At 40.1% G+C, this 16929-nt stretch overlaps 1 protein-coding gene across 1 annotated transcript in view; it reads left to right on the top strand.

Moving 5' to 3' along the window:
* Positions 1-1269: 1269 nt before the first annotated feature.
* The window catches only part of TMEM163 (transmembrane protein 163), an 88171-nt gene continuing 72511 nt past the window's right edge, over positions 1270-16929 (top strand). The window contains exons 1-2 of the mRNA XM_079135712.1: positions 1270-1313; positions 2683-2774. Coding sequence (XP_078991838.1) covers positions 1281-1313; positions 2683-2774 — 125 coding nt within the window. The 5' untranslated portion in view covers positions 1270-1280. The remainder of the gene's footprint in view (positions 1314-2682; positions 2775-16929) is intronic.

The following is a 16929-nucleotide window of genomic DNA, read 5'->3' as shown; positions in this document are numbered from 1 at the left end:
GAAAGGGAAGGGGTTTGGTTGGCAGTTGTCCTCCCAACAACCTGAACCCTGGAGTGTGGTTGACTTGCAGGGAGACTAAGAAATGCTAGGTGTCCTGGTTTTAGTCTCCTCTACTAAGTGTACCCCATGCTTCCCTTTCTGCTCCTTGGCCTCTTTATAGCAAATGGATTGATGAAAGCTCCAGTGTTCACAGTAGTTACAAGTTGTAACTACATAAATTGACCAACAAGGCTGTCTTGTAGTACCAATGATTAAATCACAGAAAATTAACTATGCTCCACTTTGGATCAGGTGACCCCTTTGGGACTGGGAGCAGGGACACACAACACAGTGCTTAAGCAGTTGACTTTCTGGAGACTGGTTCTTGGGAATGGAATGGCAAATAGATCCCAAAAAAGGGACATTAGGGTGAATGGAGGTCCATATAGGTGCTGACCTTTGTACCTGCCACCCACCCCTCTCCACCTCCACAAGTGCTCACTTGCAACACCTGGCTCAGGATCCAGCTGCTTCCAAGCTTTACTGACCCAGGGGTAGGGTTGCTTTCCTTGAAGGGTGGATGTTCTTGTTAAATATGTCTTTTGATTGGTGATTTGCCTTTATTGAGTCAAACTGAGGACAGTTTTTTGAAGCTGGCCTTTGCTTTGGCACAAAATATAATTAGCCAAAGTGCCACCCAATTGACTTGCACCTCTAATATTTGAATATTGATAAGATGTTTTAAGTAACTGTAGACATCTATTGTTTAATCTGAGATCACTCATCATTTTTTCCTTTAAACAGCTGTGATGATATCTATTAAACTCCAGTGTGCAAAAAAAAAAAATATTTTTTGTATGTTAGCAATAATGTGCACATTAGATATCATTAGATTATTAGATAATAATTACCTTATTATGGAAGAGTTTGGATGGTTGAAGTTCACTTTGAAAGTTTAACAATTTCCCAGTTCCCCATTCTCACTTTCTAAATTCTCAAAGTCTCCAAAGTCATTTGATTGACAACTACTTATGCTTATTCTGAAGTTGGCCCTTGGGTGCTTCTGAACATGCTGGGGAGGGAAGTTATTGCAGGTGGAGTTTGGAAATCTTTTACGCTCTAGTTTTTTAGCGCTCAGATTTTTACAAGGACAGTTAATTTTTAATTTTATTCTCTTGGAGCTTTTCACTGTTTAAAAAGGCTATATCAAATGTATTGATATACGCACAAGTGAGAGAAATTGTCCATGAGGTTTTAAAATATTCTGAATAATATTTTCTTTCTTTTTAGCTGTCTCCGTTATGAGGTACAGCGCCTCTGCTTTTGGGTTTGCAGTAAGTAATCTGAAATGTACTTTTCATGAAATTTTGCACGATTTTCCTGAGCTCATGCGTCTCACCCTGAGCCTTCAAAATAAGAGGGTGGCTAGCATAGGAAACACACCTTTATGGAAACAGCTTCTATAAAAATTATAATTTAGTAGAATTAAACTGCATTGAGACTATTTTTTAAGCCAGATGGGGGGGGCCACATTTTTTACAAAGTGGTTAGTTAAGAGGATGTTTTAGGAATTTCAGTCCTTTTTTTCCCTTTCCAGTTTGCGTGTAGACCTGACCTGTACTAGAGTGATACATTTGCTGGTGTAGACAGAAGCATTTGAGAGTTAAGATCGGTGTTACTCACATTGGAATAAGCCAGTCTTTAGCCCAAACTAGGACTGCCTGGATTCCCAGCCTGCCTCGTGGGGGAAGTTGGTCAGAGAAAGCAGGTCTCTTACAGGATTGGGGTTTATGTTGAAACACTGGTGATGTTTCCCCATGCCCCTTCAGGAAAGTGCCAGTGCTTGTAGTTTTCTGGATGAGAAGTGTGACATGGTGTGATGACTCACAAGGGAGCTCATTTCACATCCCTCCTGTGTAGAGGCAAGGGTTTCCTGAGGGTATGTGTGCATGTTCCCAAACCAACTTCGGCCCTTCGTTGTAAGAATTAAGTGTTTAGGGGGCATTGCATATTCTTTTCAGAATCTTAAGAAGGATGTGGATTGTCAGGAATAATGCACATCACTGCACACACACTACATATGTACACACACGCACATACACATTTTCTTCCTCCTCTCTAGCAAGACCTCCCCTTCCCTCTGATCACCCTTTCCTTCCATCCATTTCTCTCTCTTTCTTTCTCTGCATTTCTCTTATTCAAACAAAAGCGCTGAATTTTGTATGCATATGGAAGTGTTGATGTACTTTCTGGAGCCTCTGGGTGACTTGCATCCTTACCCTGAAGACAGGTAGAGCAGTTCCATTGGCAGTCAGAAAAAGAATCTTCACCCCAGATCTTTGACTTGGGATACGCAGGAAAATGCTGAAATTATCTTGCTGGCCATGGGGAAACCAGGATCACATATTTTAGAACAGTGGTACCCCTACCCCACATTTTCAGAGTGCTGAGAGCCAGAGGCTGAGGCACCAGAGCCCACAAATGACAGAGGGACTCTGATGCTGCTACCAGGCCAGCACTCGGGTAGGCTCCAGACTCCCCAAACTCTACCATGAGGATCTTGAATGGCTGCATCAAAACATCCAGAAAATTGTGCTTCAGATCACTCATTCAGATATTTTGAGTCACAGCCCAGTTCTGTGTCTTCATAGTCATGCCCCATTAACTCTGAAAAACTACTAAAGTCATGTCTCCTTCTTCTAGTTTGATGCCATCCTGGATGTCCTGTCATCGGCGATTGTCCTGTGGCGTTATAGCAACGCGGCTGCGGTACACTCTGCACATAGAGAGTACATGTAAGTGGATTCTTATCTTTTTCCAGACTCCAGAACTCTTGCAAGTGATGGTTTGCAATGAGAAGGTCCCCAGACTGCCTCTGAAGGCACTTGAAGTGATATTAACGAAGTGGGATGGTCAGAAAGATGGGGTATACCTGTTTGATTTTCTGTTCCCTGCTATTCAGTCTGGAGTGAATATTTGCTTGTCTTTCCTTCCTTCCTTTCTTCCCTCCCTCCTTTCCTCCGTTCCTCCCTTCAATCCTTCCTTCTTTTCTTTCTTCCTTCTCTTTCTTTCCTAGGACCACATACATACTAGGCAAGTACTCACCACTGAGCTATACCCCCAAACCCCCAGAGTCAGATTTCTGGGTTTTGAGGATCAGTACTTGCTGGCTTTGTACTGCATTCTCTCATCTGGAAAAGCAAGAAAACAATTCCTCTTTCACGCATTGTGATGAATACACACACGCTTGCACATAAATATATTATTTGTGTGTGTGTGTATATGTGTGGGTGTGTGTGTGCGTGTATCAGGGCAAGAGTTTTGCCCTGCCTCTGCAGCTTTTGAATGATTCAACACAAATGAACAAATGTCTTCTTGCTGAGGTTTATGATGGTGCCCTGAGAAAAGGTATTCTTGTTTTTTTAAAAAAAAATTAATTTATTTTTATTGTTGCATTATAATTATAATAACAATGGGATTCATTATGCCATTTTTGTACATGCACATGACCTAATTTGATTGATTTCATTCCCAAGTACCTTTCCTTTCCTTTCCCTCCTCCCTGTCCCGATCTGCTTGCTCTACTCATCTCCCTTCTATTGTTGTTATTATCTTAACTAACTAGGATTATATGTAAAAGCTGAATCCATTGTGGTATATTTGTACATAGACATGGCAGAATTTGGTAGATTTCATTCTCAGTATTTCTTTATGCCCTGCCCTCTTCCCTTCCTCTCATCCTCTCTCTCTCTACTCTATTGGTTGCAGAAGGTCCTCTTTAATGGAATTGTAAGCTGTACTTTAACATTCAAACATTGAGATATCTCTTTGATGCCAGGAGATGCAGACAGTACTGTATCTGAGATTGAATGTACCTAATGGAAAACTCAAAGATGACACCATAATGAATCCACTAATGAGAGCAAATTTTAGTTTACTTTATTGTTGGTTTTAGGTGGTACACAGAAACTTCTTTTATGTGTTAAATAATTTTTTGTCCTTAGCTCTTTTAACAAATATTAAGTATTGAACTTGTATATCACAGATCATTGGGGGAAAGTTAATTTTAAAAAGTGCATTAATTTGTGACTGAAAAACTAAGAAAACAGTAGTAAGTACCATATTAATTTTGTAAAACTTTAAGCAATGGTTCAGAAATGATCAAAGTTGGGTTAACACTGGTCTAAGTGAAGGAGCAGTTGAGGAATTCAGTAAAAGCAATCTCCATAGCATTATCTAGAGAAATGCTTGGATTTCAAGAGCTAGCCTATATCTTATCAGAAGAACATGTAATCTTTGATTTTGTAGTTGCACTATCCAGTATTCTTGCCACTAATGCAATATTTTAGCACCTGATATGTGACTTGTTCAAACTGAGATGTGTTATAAATGTAAAATGCCTACCAGATTCCAAAGACTCAGTAAGAAAAAACAATGTGAAAGTTTTATTAATGTTAAAAATATCAGTTGCATTACATGTTGGTATCAGAATATTTTAGATATATTGGGCTACACTATTCGAACAACTTTTTCTCCTGTTTATTTTTTAAATGTGGTTTCTAGATGTTGAGAATTATGTCTTACATTCTTTTTAAAATTTTATTTTATTTTTTATTTATTTTGATTCATTGTACACAAATGGGGTACAATGTTGTTTCTCTGGTTGTACATGAAGTAGTTGTACCATTTGTGTAATCATACATGTACATAAGGTAATGATGTTTGTCTCATTCTGTTTTTTCCTTATCCCCACCCCCACCCCACCCCTCTTTATCCTCTATAGAATGCATCCTTCCTCCATTCTTGCCTCCCTCCCACACCCCATTTTATATCATCATCTGCTTATCACAGAGATCATTCGGCCTTTGGTTATGTGTCTTGTGTTGTATTTCCATATATAGGAGAAATGAGAAGGATTATAAGTAGAGAACTCTTCTCTCTGCCTTTTCTTTCTTATTTTAGAGTTAATCAAGAATTTGATCTGCAGTTCCAGAAGGAATTACAATCGGAATGTCCCAATTTCTCTTCTCTAATTTGCCTTTGTATCTGATTTTCTTTCAACCAAAATGATTTTCATGAATTTTAGTCACAGAGACACAAATTATTGTAGATTTTTCCTCCCCCCCCTGTGTTGGAGGTGAAAATGTTCCATCTCTGGACTACACCCCCAACCCTTTTAAATTTTATTTTTGAGAAAGAGTATCACAAAATTGTAATCTTCCCACCTAGGCTCCTGAGTAAGTGGGATTATAGGCATGTACCACTGCACCCAGCTATTGTGATTTTTCTCTAAGAGTCAGTTTCTTGGAGAACAAATATTGACCTGGTAATGTGGAGGTTTGCCCAGATCAAGTTTCATGACAAGAAATATCTTTGGTTTCAAACAAATTCCATTTCAAAAAGTCTATATTGTTATCCTAAAGGCAAGAACTCAGAGATGATGCTTTGATAATTCCTAGGTGGTTGTTCATAAGAACATGCCAATGAATGAACTTGGAGAGTTCTGATCTAGGGATTAAAATGATATTCACAATCTTCTGTGTTGTTGGCTTTAAAGTTTTAATCTCTAGCTTATCCTATGTAAGTTAAAAATTCATGAAATTGCTGCCTGCTGAGAAGCTGATGTTTGCATATTAATGAGCATAAATGAGTTATGAGCAGCATAACTAGAAAAACCAGTGGTTTCCAATAGTTGCTGGAGAAGATTATGAGATGGAAATAGAAATATCCAAGTGGCCCTTGATTAAGCTTTCTTATTTTTCTGTACTGGACTTGAAACCACCTAATGAGTTTGAAATTGCCAATGCAAAGAGAATAGAAACTTTTTTTGATCTTTTCTTTTCAAGACTGTCCTGACTGGATGTGCTGGGGCCTTTGATACTCAGAGAAAGAGAGATACCACTTCTGCACCACCACAGAAGGGTAACCCCAATTGTTTTGTTGCATTAAAATTTTTCTTTTGGTTACAAAAAAAACCACATAGCATAAAATTTATCCTCTTAATTATTTTAAAGTGTGCAGTTCAGTAGTGTTAAGTATATTCACTGTTGTAAAACAGATACCCAGAATTCTTTTATCTTGCAAAACTGAAATTCTACACCCATTGAACACTTCTGCATTTCCTTCTCACCCCAGCTTCTGGTAACACCAGCCTACTTTCTGGTTCTATGAATTTGACTACACTAGATGACTCATAAAGGAATCATTCAGTCTTTGTCTTTTTGTGACTAACTTATTTCACTTTGCACACTTATTTTCAAGGCCCATCCATCTTTCACTGTGTGATGTAATTTCCTTCTCTAAAGACTGAATAATATTCCACTGTATGTATAGCATAGTTTGTGTATCCATTCATCCATTTATGTTGCTTCTGCTTCTTGTTTTTTGGGAACAATGCTGCATTGAATGGGTTTGCAAATACCTCTTTGAGAACCTGCTTTCAGTTCTTTTGAATATATATCCAGAAGTGGGATTGCTGGATCACATTGAAGTTCTGTCTTCAAATTTTTGAGGAACCTCCATTCTACTTTCCATAGCAATTGCACCATTTTTTAATCCCATTGACCAGTTATTCAGGCTCCAAATTTTGTTAGTCACTTTTCTCTAAATAATGGATATGGGAAAGATGAAGAATCAGGTTTTTTTCATGGTCTGAGTTTTCAACATGAGTATGATAGACAGAAGAACAATGGAGTCAAGTAGATTTGCAAGGAAGGGAGTCATCAGATAGACAAGAATATCCAAACTGGGCCAGGAGGGATGGGATGACAATGACAAGGTTAATGAACAGTTCTCATAAATTAGAAGTATTGATGAGGTCAAGAATGGTTGGTGTGGGGGCTGGGGTTGTAGCTCAGTGGCAGAGCGCTTGCCTAGCACATGTGAGGCACTGGGTTCCATCCTCAGCACCACATAAAAATAAATAAATAAATAAATAAATAAAGGTCCATCTACAATTGAAAAAAAAAGAAAGAATGGTTGGTGTGGAACCAGGTGCAGTGCATGCCTGTAATCTCAGTGACTTGGGAGGCTGAGGCAGGAGGATTACAGGTTCAAAGTCAGTCTTGGGAACATGGTGAGGCCCCAAGGAACCTGGAGAGACCCTGTCTCTAAATAAAATTTTTTTTAAAAATGGGGGTTGGGGATGTGGCTAAGTGGTTGAGTGTCCCTGGGTTCAATTTCAGATACAAAAAAAAAAAAAAAAAGAAGGAAAAAAGAAAAGAATGGTTGGTGTGAGGGTGAGATGTTAAAAGCCAAGAATTCATTGGTGTTTCATTGGTGTAGATTCAGGTTGAGAGTAGGTGACTGAGTTATGGTGGTCATAAAAGGTCAGAGGTTTGAGAGAGGCCAGGAATTGGCTAGATGCTCCACCTGGAATTGAAGTTAATAGGAGTATTTGCAGAATTTGGGGAGCAGATACAGTAGTAATACCACTGCCATCAGTCAATGAAGGCGGCCAGGAGTTTGGAGGTAATGAAATGAAGGAGGTGCAGTGCATGGTCGAGTCTGATGGCAACGGTCAGTGTTGAAGGAGGAAGCTGGAGAGATGGTTTGAGATTGGTTTCTGAGAAGAAAGAGACTTTGAAAGCGGGCAAGAGAGAAACTACCTTTTCTTTGAATATAGGAACAGCAGTTTCCTCCGGGAAAACTGGGTTATCATCAGGGAGCAATTGGAACAGAGCTGGAGTCTGGGGAATGAGCAGAGTGCTTGTGGGAAGGCTCAGGGCCATGTGGGGGAGGAGGTACAGAGGAGCTGGGGATGGGGACAGGGTGGTAGCCTTGGCCCTATGCCAGTGGATTGCTATGCAGCCCCTTCAAAACAATGAAGTGCTATTTGTACACTTACATTGTGAGCTACAAGGTTCATTAAATGAAGAAAGCATGGTGAAAAGTAGTGTCTGTGGTCTTTTCTCATTGGTTTTAACAAAAAGGGTTCATATTCATGCATACTTGCTTAGGCATATAAAAGATCTCTGCAGGAATACAAAGGAGACTGGCAGCAGGATCGCCTTCCCTCTAGCAGAGGGACTGGGGATAGGGGCAGGAGGGAGATGTTTTCTTTATGTCCTTTAGACCAGAGCTATCCAATAGACTGATGTAGACATGCTCTATATCTGTGCTGTACTGTCTTGAGAGCCACTAGCCACATGTGGCTACAGTCACTGGGGAACTGGATCTGTGACTTTAAAGAATTTAAATAGTCCTGTGTGGTTAGATGCTACTGTACTGGACAATGAATGCCTCTTTAGTTAGAACACTTTCTATTTTTTTTTTAAACAGAGTTTTGAATAAATTGAAGACATGGGGCTGGGGGAGTAACTCTGTGGTAGGACACTTTCTTAGCATGCCTGAGGCCCTGGGTTCCAGCACTGAAGAAAAAATAAATTAAAGCACAGGAAACTTGGAAACGAGAAGAAGATATTGAGGGAAGCAGGGAGGTGCTGCAGGTGGAGGGTGTGGGGGAAATTAGTGTACGAGGAACTTGGCAAGATTGAATGACATGGGGAATTTTGTGCCTGTCTTCTTAGCCATTCTCAGCCCGGTGTACCGTGTAAGGCCACAGGAAGGACAGCCTCCTGCTGCTGTCAGCTACCAGAGCCATCGGGATGCTTGCCACAGATGGTACAGCTTGGTGCTCTTTGGGAGACTCTGACATTTTGCATATGGTTGCAGCACAGGTGGGGTCCCATGAAGATGCCGTAGCCCCAGCTGTCTCTTTGGGCAATCTGTCAGCTCATTGAGACAGAGGGGTGGAGGCAGATGGGAGGCATTGCTCACCTTTCCAGGCTTCTCATTCTACATCACAGTCAGCCACATAGCCAGAGAGGCTGATCTTCTGTTCCAAATGTACCTGCAGATGGCATTTCTAGCACGTTGGAAAGCGAGTTTGAGAGCTCTGGAATGGATGCTCTTAGAGTTGCATAAATCCTTTGTGTGTCTTCTCATGTGAAATAAATGGGGTACCCTGGTTCTCACCTGGGGAGCCTACTCTGCTTCTTTTCCAATTTGCTGAGCCAAACTCCTTGGCCTCAAAACTACCAGTTGACAGGATTGCTTGATGATAGCCTTTTGATGACTGACTTCAGCAGCGCCCTTGCTGCTTTTGGAAACAAGTCCAAAAATTTAAGAAGAAAAGTAACCGATTCAGTCAAGAGAGGATGGATTGGTATTTTGCTTCTGGTGCCTGATCTAAATGAACTGCAAAGGCAATGAGTTATACCAAGGACATATTAAAATAGCACAGTCTCCCCTACTTCTATGGGGTGTTTGATCTGGCCTTAACTCAAAGAGTCTGGGGAAGCGAATCCCATTTACTCTCCATCTCTCTAGTGCTCTTAACTTTACAAAGCTGTTCGATGTGTTTTAGCTCAAGAGCAGAACCTGAACTGGAAGAATAAATAACTTCAGAGATGCCCTCAATGACTGGTGAGATCTGAGGCAGAAGGTGGAACCTTATGGCAGGACACATGAGCTCATCTACCTTAAATAGTTTGAATTTTATCTTACCTGAAGGCAGAAGGGAATGGTCTCCAACTGGCAAAAGTCTTTGATCCATCAAAGGACATGTGAAACCTGCTAAGACACAGACATGTCAGTTACAGGTTGTGCATCATGGGCAGGGTGTATTAGAGGAAGAAGTGTAGACTTGGTCCCATTAAGAATTGAACTGTGTCCCCCAAAAAAGATATGTTGAAGTTCTAACCCACAGTACTACAGAATGTGATCATATTTAGTAAAGTGAAGATAAGTTCATGCTCCATTATGGTGCCACTAATCTGGTGTGACTAATACTCTTAAGAGAAGCCATAAGAGAGACACATGGAGTGGATAGCTATGTGAGATGCAGGCAGAGATTGGAGTGGTATATTTATGAGGCAAGGAACCAGGAAGGATAGGTTTAAAAGGAGTGTGACCCTGAGGACATCTTGACTTTTAAACTTCCAGCTTCCAGAACGGTAAGACAGTGCATATCTGTTTAAGCCACCAACTTGTGGTGCTGTTAAGACTGCCCTGGGAAACAGATACAGTCCTCAAGAAGAGTCCTCCATCAGGACTACACTGTCTCTCACCAACTCTGTCCTGAAGTGACTTATTAATCTTTTAAAACCTCAGCTCTCCCTTCTGTGAAAGTGAAGGAGAGTTAATGGCAACTGCCAAATGCTTTGTGGTTAAGACGAAGTCTGGCATTGAATGTGACTTCAATATATGCTCAAAAATGTTGGATGAATAATTTTACATCCTTAGGGTTTTGGAAATGTTTTCATTTGTTGTACTAAAATGGTTTGATGTTATCTGCCCCCATTGTTATTATTTTGTTTTTCAAGAGCATGGAATAAAAAAAAAATAAAGAAAAAAAATTAAATCTGAAGTACTTTTACATATTTAGAAAGTTGCTTTGACTTGGGAACATTGTGGGGGGAATAAGTAGTGAAGACCATACAAAATTGTTCCTTGATTTCTTAATCTCATTCCCCTCCAAAGAAAAGTGATTTGTGTGGGGCGTTTCAAAGTAATACATGATATTATAAAAAGTTGAGGCAATTCATAAAGGTACAAAGACTGTATTAAAACTCACTAGTTAAAGAACATCCCAGGGAAATCAAGAGTTAAGATTTTTTATGTGTGACGTGAGCACGCACATGCAAGCATATAGTTACGCATCTTTAAATAATGTATACATATGTATGTATATACACACACATGCATGTGTGTATGTATATATATGTGTGTGTGTGTGTGTTTATGTACATGTATTTTAAAATAGAGATGTTCTTCAAAGTGGTTTTTCATCTTAGGATAAATAGAGGGTTTTTTAATTTTAAATTTTTTTATTTTTAAAGAATTGAGGTTTATTTTTTATTTTCAGTTTTTTGAGGGGTACTGTGGTTTGAACTCAGGGGCACTCATCCACTGAGCTGCATTCCCAGCCCTACTTTGTATTTTTTAATTTAGAGACAAGGTCTCACTGAGTTGCTTTGTACCTCTCTCTTTTTTTTTTTTTTAATTTTTAAAATTTGTTCTAATTAGTTGTACATGGCAATAGAATGCATTTATACATTTTGATAAATCATACATATAAGGGGTATAATTTCTCATTTTTCTACTTGTACATATTGTAAGATCACATTGGTCATGCAGTCGTATTTGATAGCAATGCAGTGTCTATGGATTTAGTCTATTTTGTTTAAGCAAATTTCTCCTGAAGAAATGGGTTATTTCCAATGTCTTGGGGTTTATACATTTGTATTTTACATGTCTTTGCTATTTCTTTTTTTTTTTATTGTAAACAAATGGGATACATGTTGTTTCTCTGTTTGTACATGGCGTAAAGGCATACCATTTGTGTAATCATAAATTTACATAGAGTAATGTTGTTTGATTCATTCTGTTATTTTTTCCCTTCCCCCCACCCCTCCCACCCCTCTTTACCCTCTATACAGTACTTCCTTCCTCCATACTTGCCCCCCTCCCTAACCCTAACTCTAACCCTAACACTAACCCTTCCCTCCCCCCCATTATGTGTCATCCTCCACTTATTAGCGATATCATTCGTCCTTTGGCTTTTTGAGATTGGCTTATCTCACTTAGCATGATATTCTCCAATTTCATCCATTTGCCTGCAAATGCCATAATTTTATCATTCTTTATGACTGAGTAATATTCCATTGTATATATATACCACAGTTTCTTTATCCACTCATCAATTGAAGGGCATCTAGGTTGGTTCCACAGTCTGGCTATTGTGAATTGAGCAGCTATGAACATTGATGTGGCTGTGTCTCTGTAGTATGCTGATTTTAAGTCCTTTGGGTATAGGCCAAGGAGTGGGATAGCTGGGTCAAATGGTGGTTCCATTCCAAGTTTTCTAAGGAATCTCCACACTGCTTTCCAGAGTGGCTGCACTAATTTGCAGCCCCACCAGCAATGTATGAGTGTACCTTTCTCCCCACATCCTCGCCAACACCTGTTGTTGCTCGTATTCTTGATAATTGCCATTCTAATTGGGGTGAGATGGAATCTTAGGGTGGTTTTGATTTGCAAATCTTTGCTATTTCTTTAGGATTTATTACTAGAAGCTGAGGTCAAAGTCTAGGCTATCATAATTTTGACAAGCAGAGTCAAAATGTGCTCCAAAAAGATCATTCTAACTTCTGTTCTCACTAGCAGGAGTTGAGGGTGCCTGTTTACTCACCTTTGCCAGCAATAAGCGTTGTAATTCTTTTTGAATTTGCCAGTTGTCCAGGTGGAAATTTGAATTCTTGCATTTCTTTAGTTACCAATCTAGTTGGATAAATTCCCATATACTTCTTGGTCATTTGTATTTCTTTGAGAATTGTATTGCCAGAATTTTTAATGGGTATGAGAAGATTCTAATTCTGTTTTGGAACTGAACCCAAATCCAGGCTCCTAGAACTCAGGTGACTAAGAAATATAGCATAATAATTGATCAGCTAGTTCTTGTCTTACTTCCCGCCACTATATTGTTTTATTTATTTTTTTCTTTTTTGCAATACTGTGCTTTTTTCTGCCACAGATCTAATTGCCCATACTTATGTATGCATTGGTAAATTTGTTTGTCCAACTCCCTCATAAGACTTTAAATTTACCAGGGCAAATGTCTTCCTTTATCTATCTTATCCCCAGGCCCTAAACTAATACCTAGCATTAGTAATACCTAGTAGGTGCTTATTTAATAATTATGGGATGAACCCAACTACTATATATAACTATATATAAGGCTCTAATAAGATAAAATTGCAGGATGAAAGATTGAGCTATAGGATCCCTTGAACTTATGTAAAATTTTGGTAACCCTTATTAAGATGCTGTGCACCTGATTTGTGCCATGTATCATGCTAGGCTCTGGCTTAAAGGTATGAATTTAACACCCAATACAGAAGGTAAATATTGTTCCTGAAGGTTCATGGCTAGTAATGGATAGAACTGGGGTTTAAACCCAGATCTTGCCCTGAAGTTTGCTTCTTACCACTATGTAACACTAACTCTCCAAGTGATTATTTTCAGGTGTTGGTTTTACCAGTTTGTCCTTCTGCCCTTTTGCAATGGCCTTTCCTGCTGGCATGGTGGTGCATGCCTGTAATTGCAGTGACTCAGGAGGCTGAGGCAGGAGAATCTCAAGTTCTAGACCAGACTCAGCAACTTATCCAGGCCCTAAGCAGCTTGCGAAACCCTACCTAAGGAAAAAAAAAAAAAAAAAAAAAGAACTGGAGACAGTGGTAGAGTGGTAGAGCACTCCTGGATTCAATTCCCAGTATACCCCCATTCCTGGAAAAAAGAAAAAACTTTCCTAGCAATTAGCTGAACCCACAATTATTTAGAAGGATTAAATTCAGAATAATTAAGAACTATAACATTATTCATTGAAATGCAGCTCTGGGCTTTGGTCCTACACTGTAAGGTGAAAAAATGGTTGGCAATTGGCCAGACAGAGACAAATTGCCACTACAGGGCAGTCTAGGTGCCTGGTAGACTTTACCAGGAGTTGGCATTCATGTCCTGGGTCCCCTGGCAAATAGCTGCCATGGCAAGCACTGTACCCCTCCCATGTCTCAGAGGCCTTGCAAATGAGGAAAATGAGGATCCTTAGTTTCATCTGCGACCTGGAATTCTTCCATGGTCTTTGAAACAGCCGGGTTTTCATGACACAGTCCTGAGGCTCAGCTCTCTAGCTTTGCCATCAAGGAAAAGGAGCCAGCCTTTGTCAACAGCTGTAGCTTCTCCTCTGGCATCTGCTCTTAGGACGGGTATTATTGAATGTGAAGTGCTCTATTCCTGAGGGTGCTAGTGCCCAGCACCGTGGGCTCTCACCTTGAGGGCCTCCACCCTTTTGGAAAGGTTGGCTGTGTCATTGCTTGTCCTCTTTCCTTCCTCTGCTCTGTGCTTCCCTGGTGGGAACTGCTGCTGGTTTGGAGAGGTGAGGGGCTCAGTTCAGGGACCTTCCTGGAAAAGATCAGATTTCCCGAAGACTTGAGAATGAGACCCCTCCCTACTGTGACCACCTTTGTCAGTTGGGGGTTTGGGCAGGTTCTTTCCCTTCTCTGAGCTATCCCGTTTCCACCCCAAACTTTTTGCCCCTTCTTAATCCACAGCTGTATGTGAAATTTTAGAATCAGTTTTTTATGCTATGTAATTTTTTTTCTCACTTGTCTCCATATTTTTTTGCTATTGGACATTTTTAATTCAATCTGACTTAGCGTAGTACTTGACATTGACTATTGATCAACACCTAAATGCTGATATGGGTTATAGTTGCCCTCTAATTTACACTTTTTGCATTTCCTGAAAACAATTTTTACAAGGTACAAATGTTAGTTTTATAATTGTATCAATCATACTTTTGAGGTGTAAAAGAAAGCAAGCCACCAGTCTGGGGACAAAGAATAAAGCTTTCATCTCCTCCATGTTGAGACTGCCTTCCTCTGGTTATCCTCTGTTGTGCAATTGGATTTAAGCTATCAGCACTGCTGGGTGTTTTCACATATGACTACTTCTTTTAGGAACGAAGTCCTCACTGTGCAATGAGCCCTCCTTTGGGGTCTGTTAAGTTGCATGGGATTCTGGGGACCATTTTTCTCCCATCTCTTCTGGTTTTCTTTAAGTGTTGTTCATTTTCAGTGTGGAGTCAGCCTGTTTTTTTTTTAAATTAATTTTTTAAATTTGATCTAATTAGTTGTATATGACAGTAGAATGCATTTATACATTTTGGTAAATCATACGTAAATGGAGTATAATCTCATATTTTTCTGGTTGTACACCTCATAATCTCATATTTTTTGTAATCTCATATTTTTCTGATTGTAGGATCACATCAGTCATGCAGTCATGTATGTACATGAGGTAATATTGTCTGTTTCACTCTACTATCCTTCCTACCCCCATCCCCCTTCCCTTCCCTTTACTCTCCTCTACCTAATATAAAGTAACTCTGTTCCTCCCTAGTGCCCCCCTACCATTGTGATTAGCACCTACATATCAGAGAAAACATTCAGCTTTGTTTTTTTGGGTTTGGCTTATTTTGCTTAGCATGAGTTTTATCAGTGTCTCTCTGCATCATGAGTCAGCTTATTCATATAGGTAAGTTGTGAGATAGGAGGCATTTAAAAGAATACTTCAGTGGTTTTTAATTGTTACTATTTACCTCATAAAATTGTTGTGAGAAACAAATGAGGTAATATAGGAAAGTGGCTTGACACAGCATTTGACTTATGCTAGGGACGTGATAAATTGGTGTTATTTTAACAGTAGGTTTTCCAGGCAAAATAGAGAGAGGTTTTTTAAAAATTAGCTTTATTAAAATATAGTTCACATATGGGCACAGTGGTATGTGCTTGTATTATAGCCCCAGCTACTTAAGAGACTGGGGCAGGAGGGTTGCTTAAGGCTAGTGTGGGCAATGTGTCAGACTGTTTCTTAAAAAAAATTATCTGTGTATATATGTGTGTGTGTGTGTGTATGTGTGTGTATATATATGTGTATATATGTTTTTTCATATACATAACATTCACATAGTGTATCATTCACCCACTTAAAGTGTACAATTTGGTGGCTGTTAGTATTTTCAGAGTTATATATCCATCATCACAATCAATTTTAGAACATTGTCATTACCACAAAAAGTAGCCCCAAGTTCCTTTACCTTTCATCAGTTACCCCCCCTCCCCCAGCTTAGGCAACCACAAATCTACTTTCTTTCTGGAGAGCATGGGCTCTTTTGAATGTTTCACATAAATGGAATCACACCATGTGGTCTTTGGTGGCTAGTGTATGCCTTCGTCCTTCATTTAGTCATTCACTTAGCATGATGTCTTCAGTGTTAACCTATGTCATGAAGTCAGTCCTTCATGTCTTTCTGTTATGTGGACATGTCGCTGGCTCTTTGCGGTACCAAATCCGCAGATATTTGTCACCGCCTGCAGCAACAATTTGTGCGGGTCTTATGGGTGGTGGACTGGAAACTGAGCTACTTCTATCTCTGAGCTGCTTCCTTACTTGCTTGTTTATAGAGGATAGAGGAAATGAGGCTTACTTGCTTTGAGAGGAGAGACAGAGAGGCTTTGCATAAGAGAGAAAGACTCTAAATCTTCTTAGGCTTCTAGCAGCTTCTTCTTAAAGGTGCATCCTGCATCCTGTGAACTAAGGATGCGTCTACCTAAGGTGCTTTAGTGATGTGTCCCACGTACTGCGATCTGCATATCTGTGATCTGCAACCTAAAGGTGTGTTCTCAGTTCTCTGCGATCTGCCTTCCACCACTGTTCCTACTTGCTGCTTCTATCTGCTTGCCACTTCTTCTTCTTCCTTTCTGCTAATGGCTTCTCTGCTTGTTTCTGCTAGCTGCTGCTCTTACTGTCACCCTCTCTGCTAGTGGCTTCTCGCCACTTCTTTCTGCTAGCTGCTGCTCTGCTCTCGTGCTTTCTGCTAGTGGTTTCTTGTCGCTTCTTTCTGCTAGCTGCTACTCTGCTGTCATGCTCCGCCTACGGCCCGCTTATATCACCTCCAGGAGGCGGAGAGTAGGGCCACGCCTCTTATGCAAAGATTAAGCAAGACACTAGATGTCCGAGCAGGCACGATTAGGAGTGCTCGAGAACACATGCGCATGCATTGTGTGCGTGGACGATAAATCACCTGAGTGTGCTTATGTCAATTAACCTCCTCGCTGCCGACAACCTCTGGCTGACTGCCAGGCGCCATCCTGATGCCGTCTGCATGGCACAGCCCCCAACATGGACAGTCACATTTTATTTATCCATTCATCATTTGATGGGCATTTGGGTTCTTTCCACTTGGGCTTTTATGAAGAGTGCGACTCCAAACATTTGCATACAAGCCTTTTTGTGGAAATATGGTCTTTGGGTGGGTATAGAGCTAGGAGTGGAATTGCTGAAATTGTTAATTCATTCAGGCTACTATAACAAAATGCTGTAGTCCGG

This window comes from Sciurus vulgaris (assembly GCF_902686455.1).
Source record: "Sciurus vulgaris genome assembly, chromosome: 3".
Taxonomy (NCBI): Eukaryota; Metazoa; Chordata; class Mammalia; order Rodentia; family Sciuridae; genus Sciurus; species Sciurus vulgaris.
Note: the sequence above shows the minus strand (reverse complement) of the source record. Positions and strands in the feature narration are given on the sequence as shown.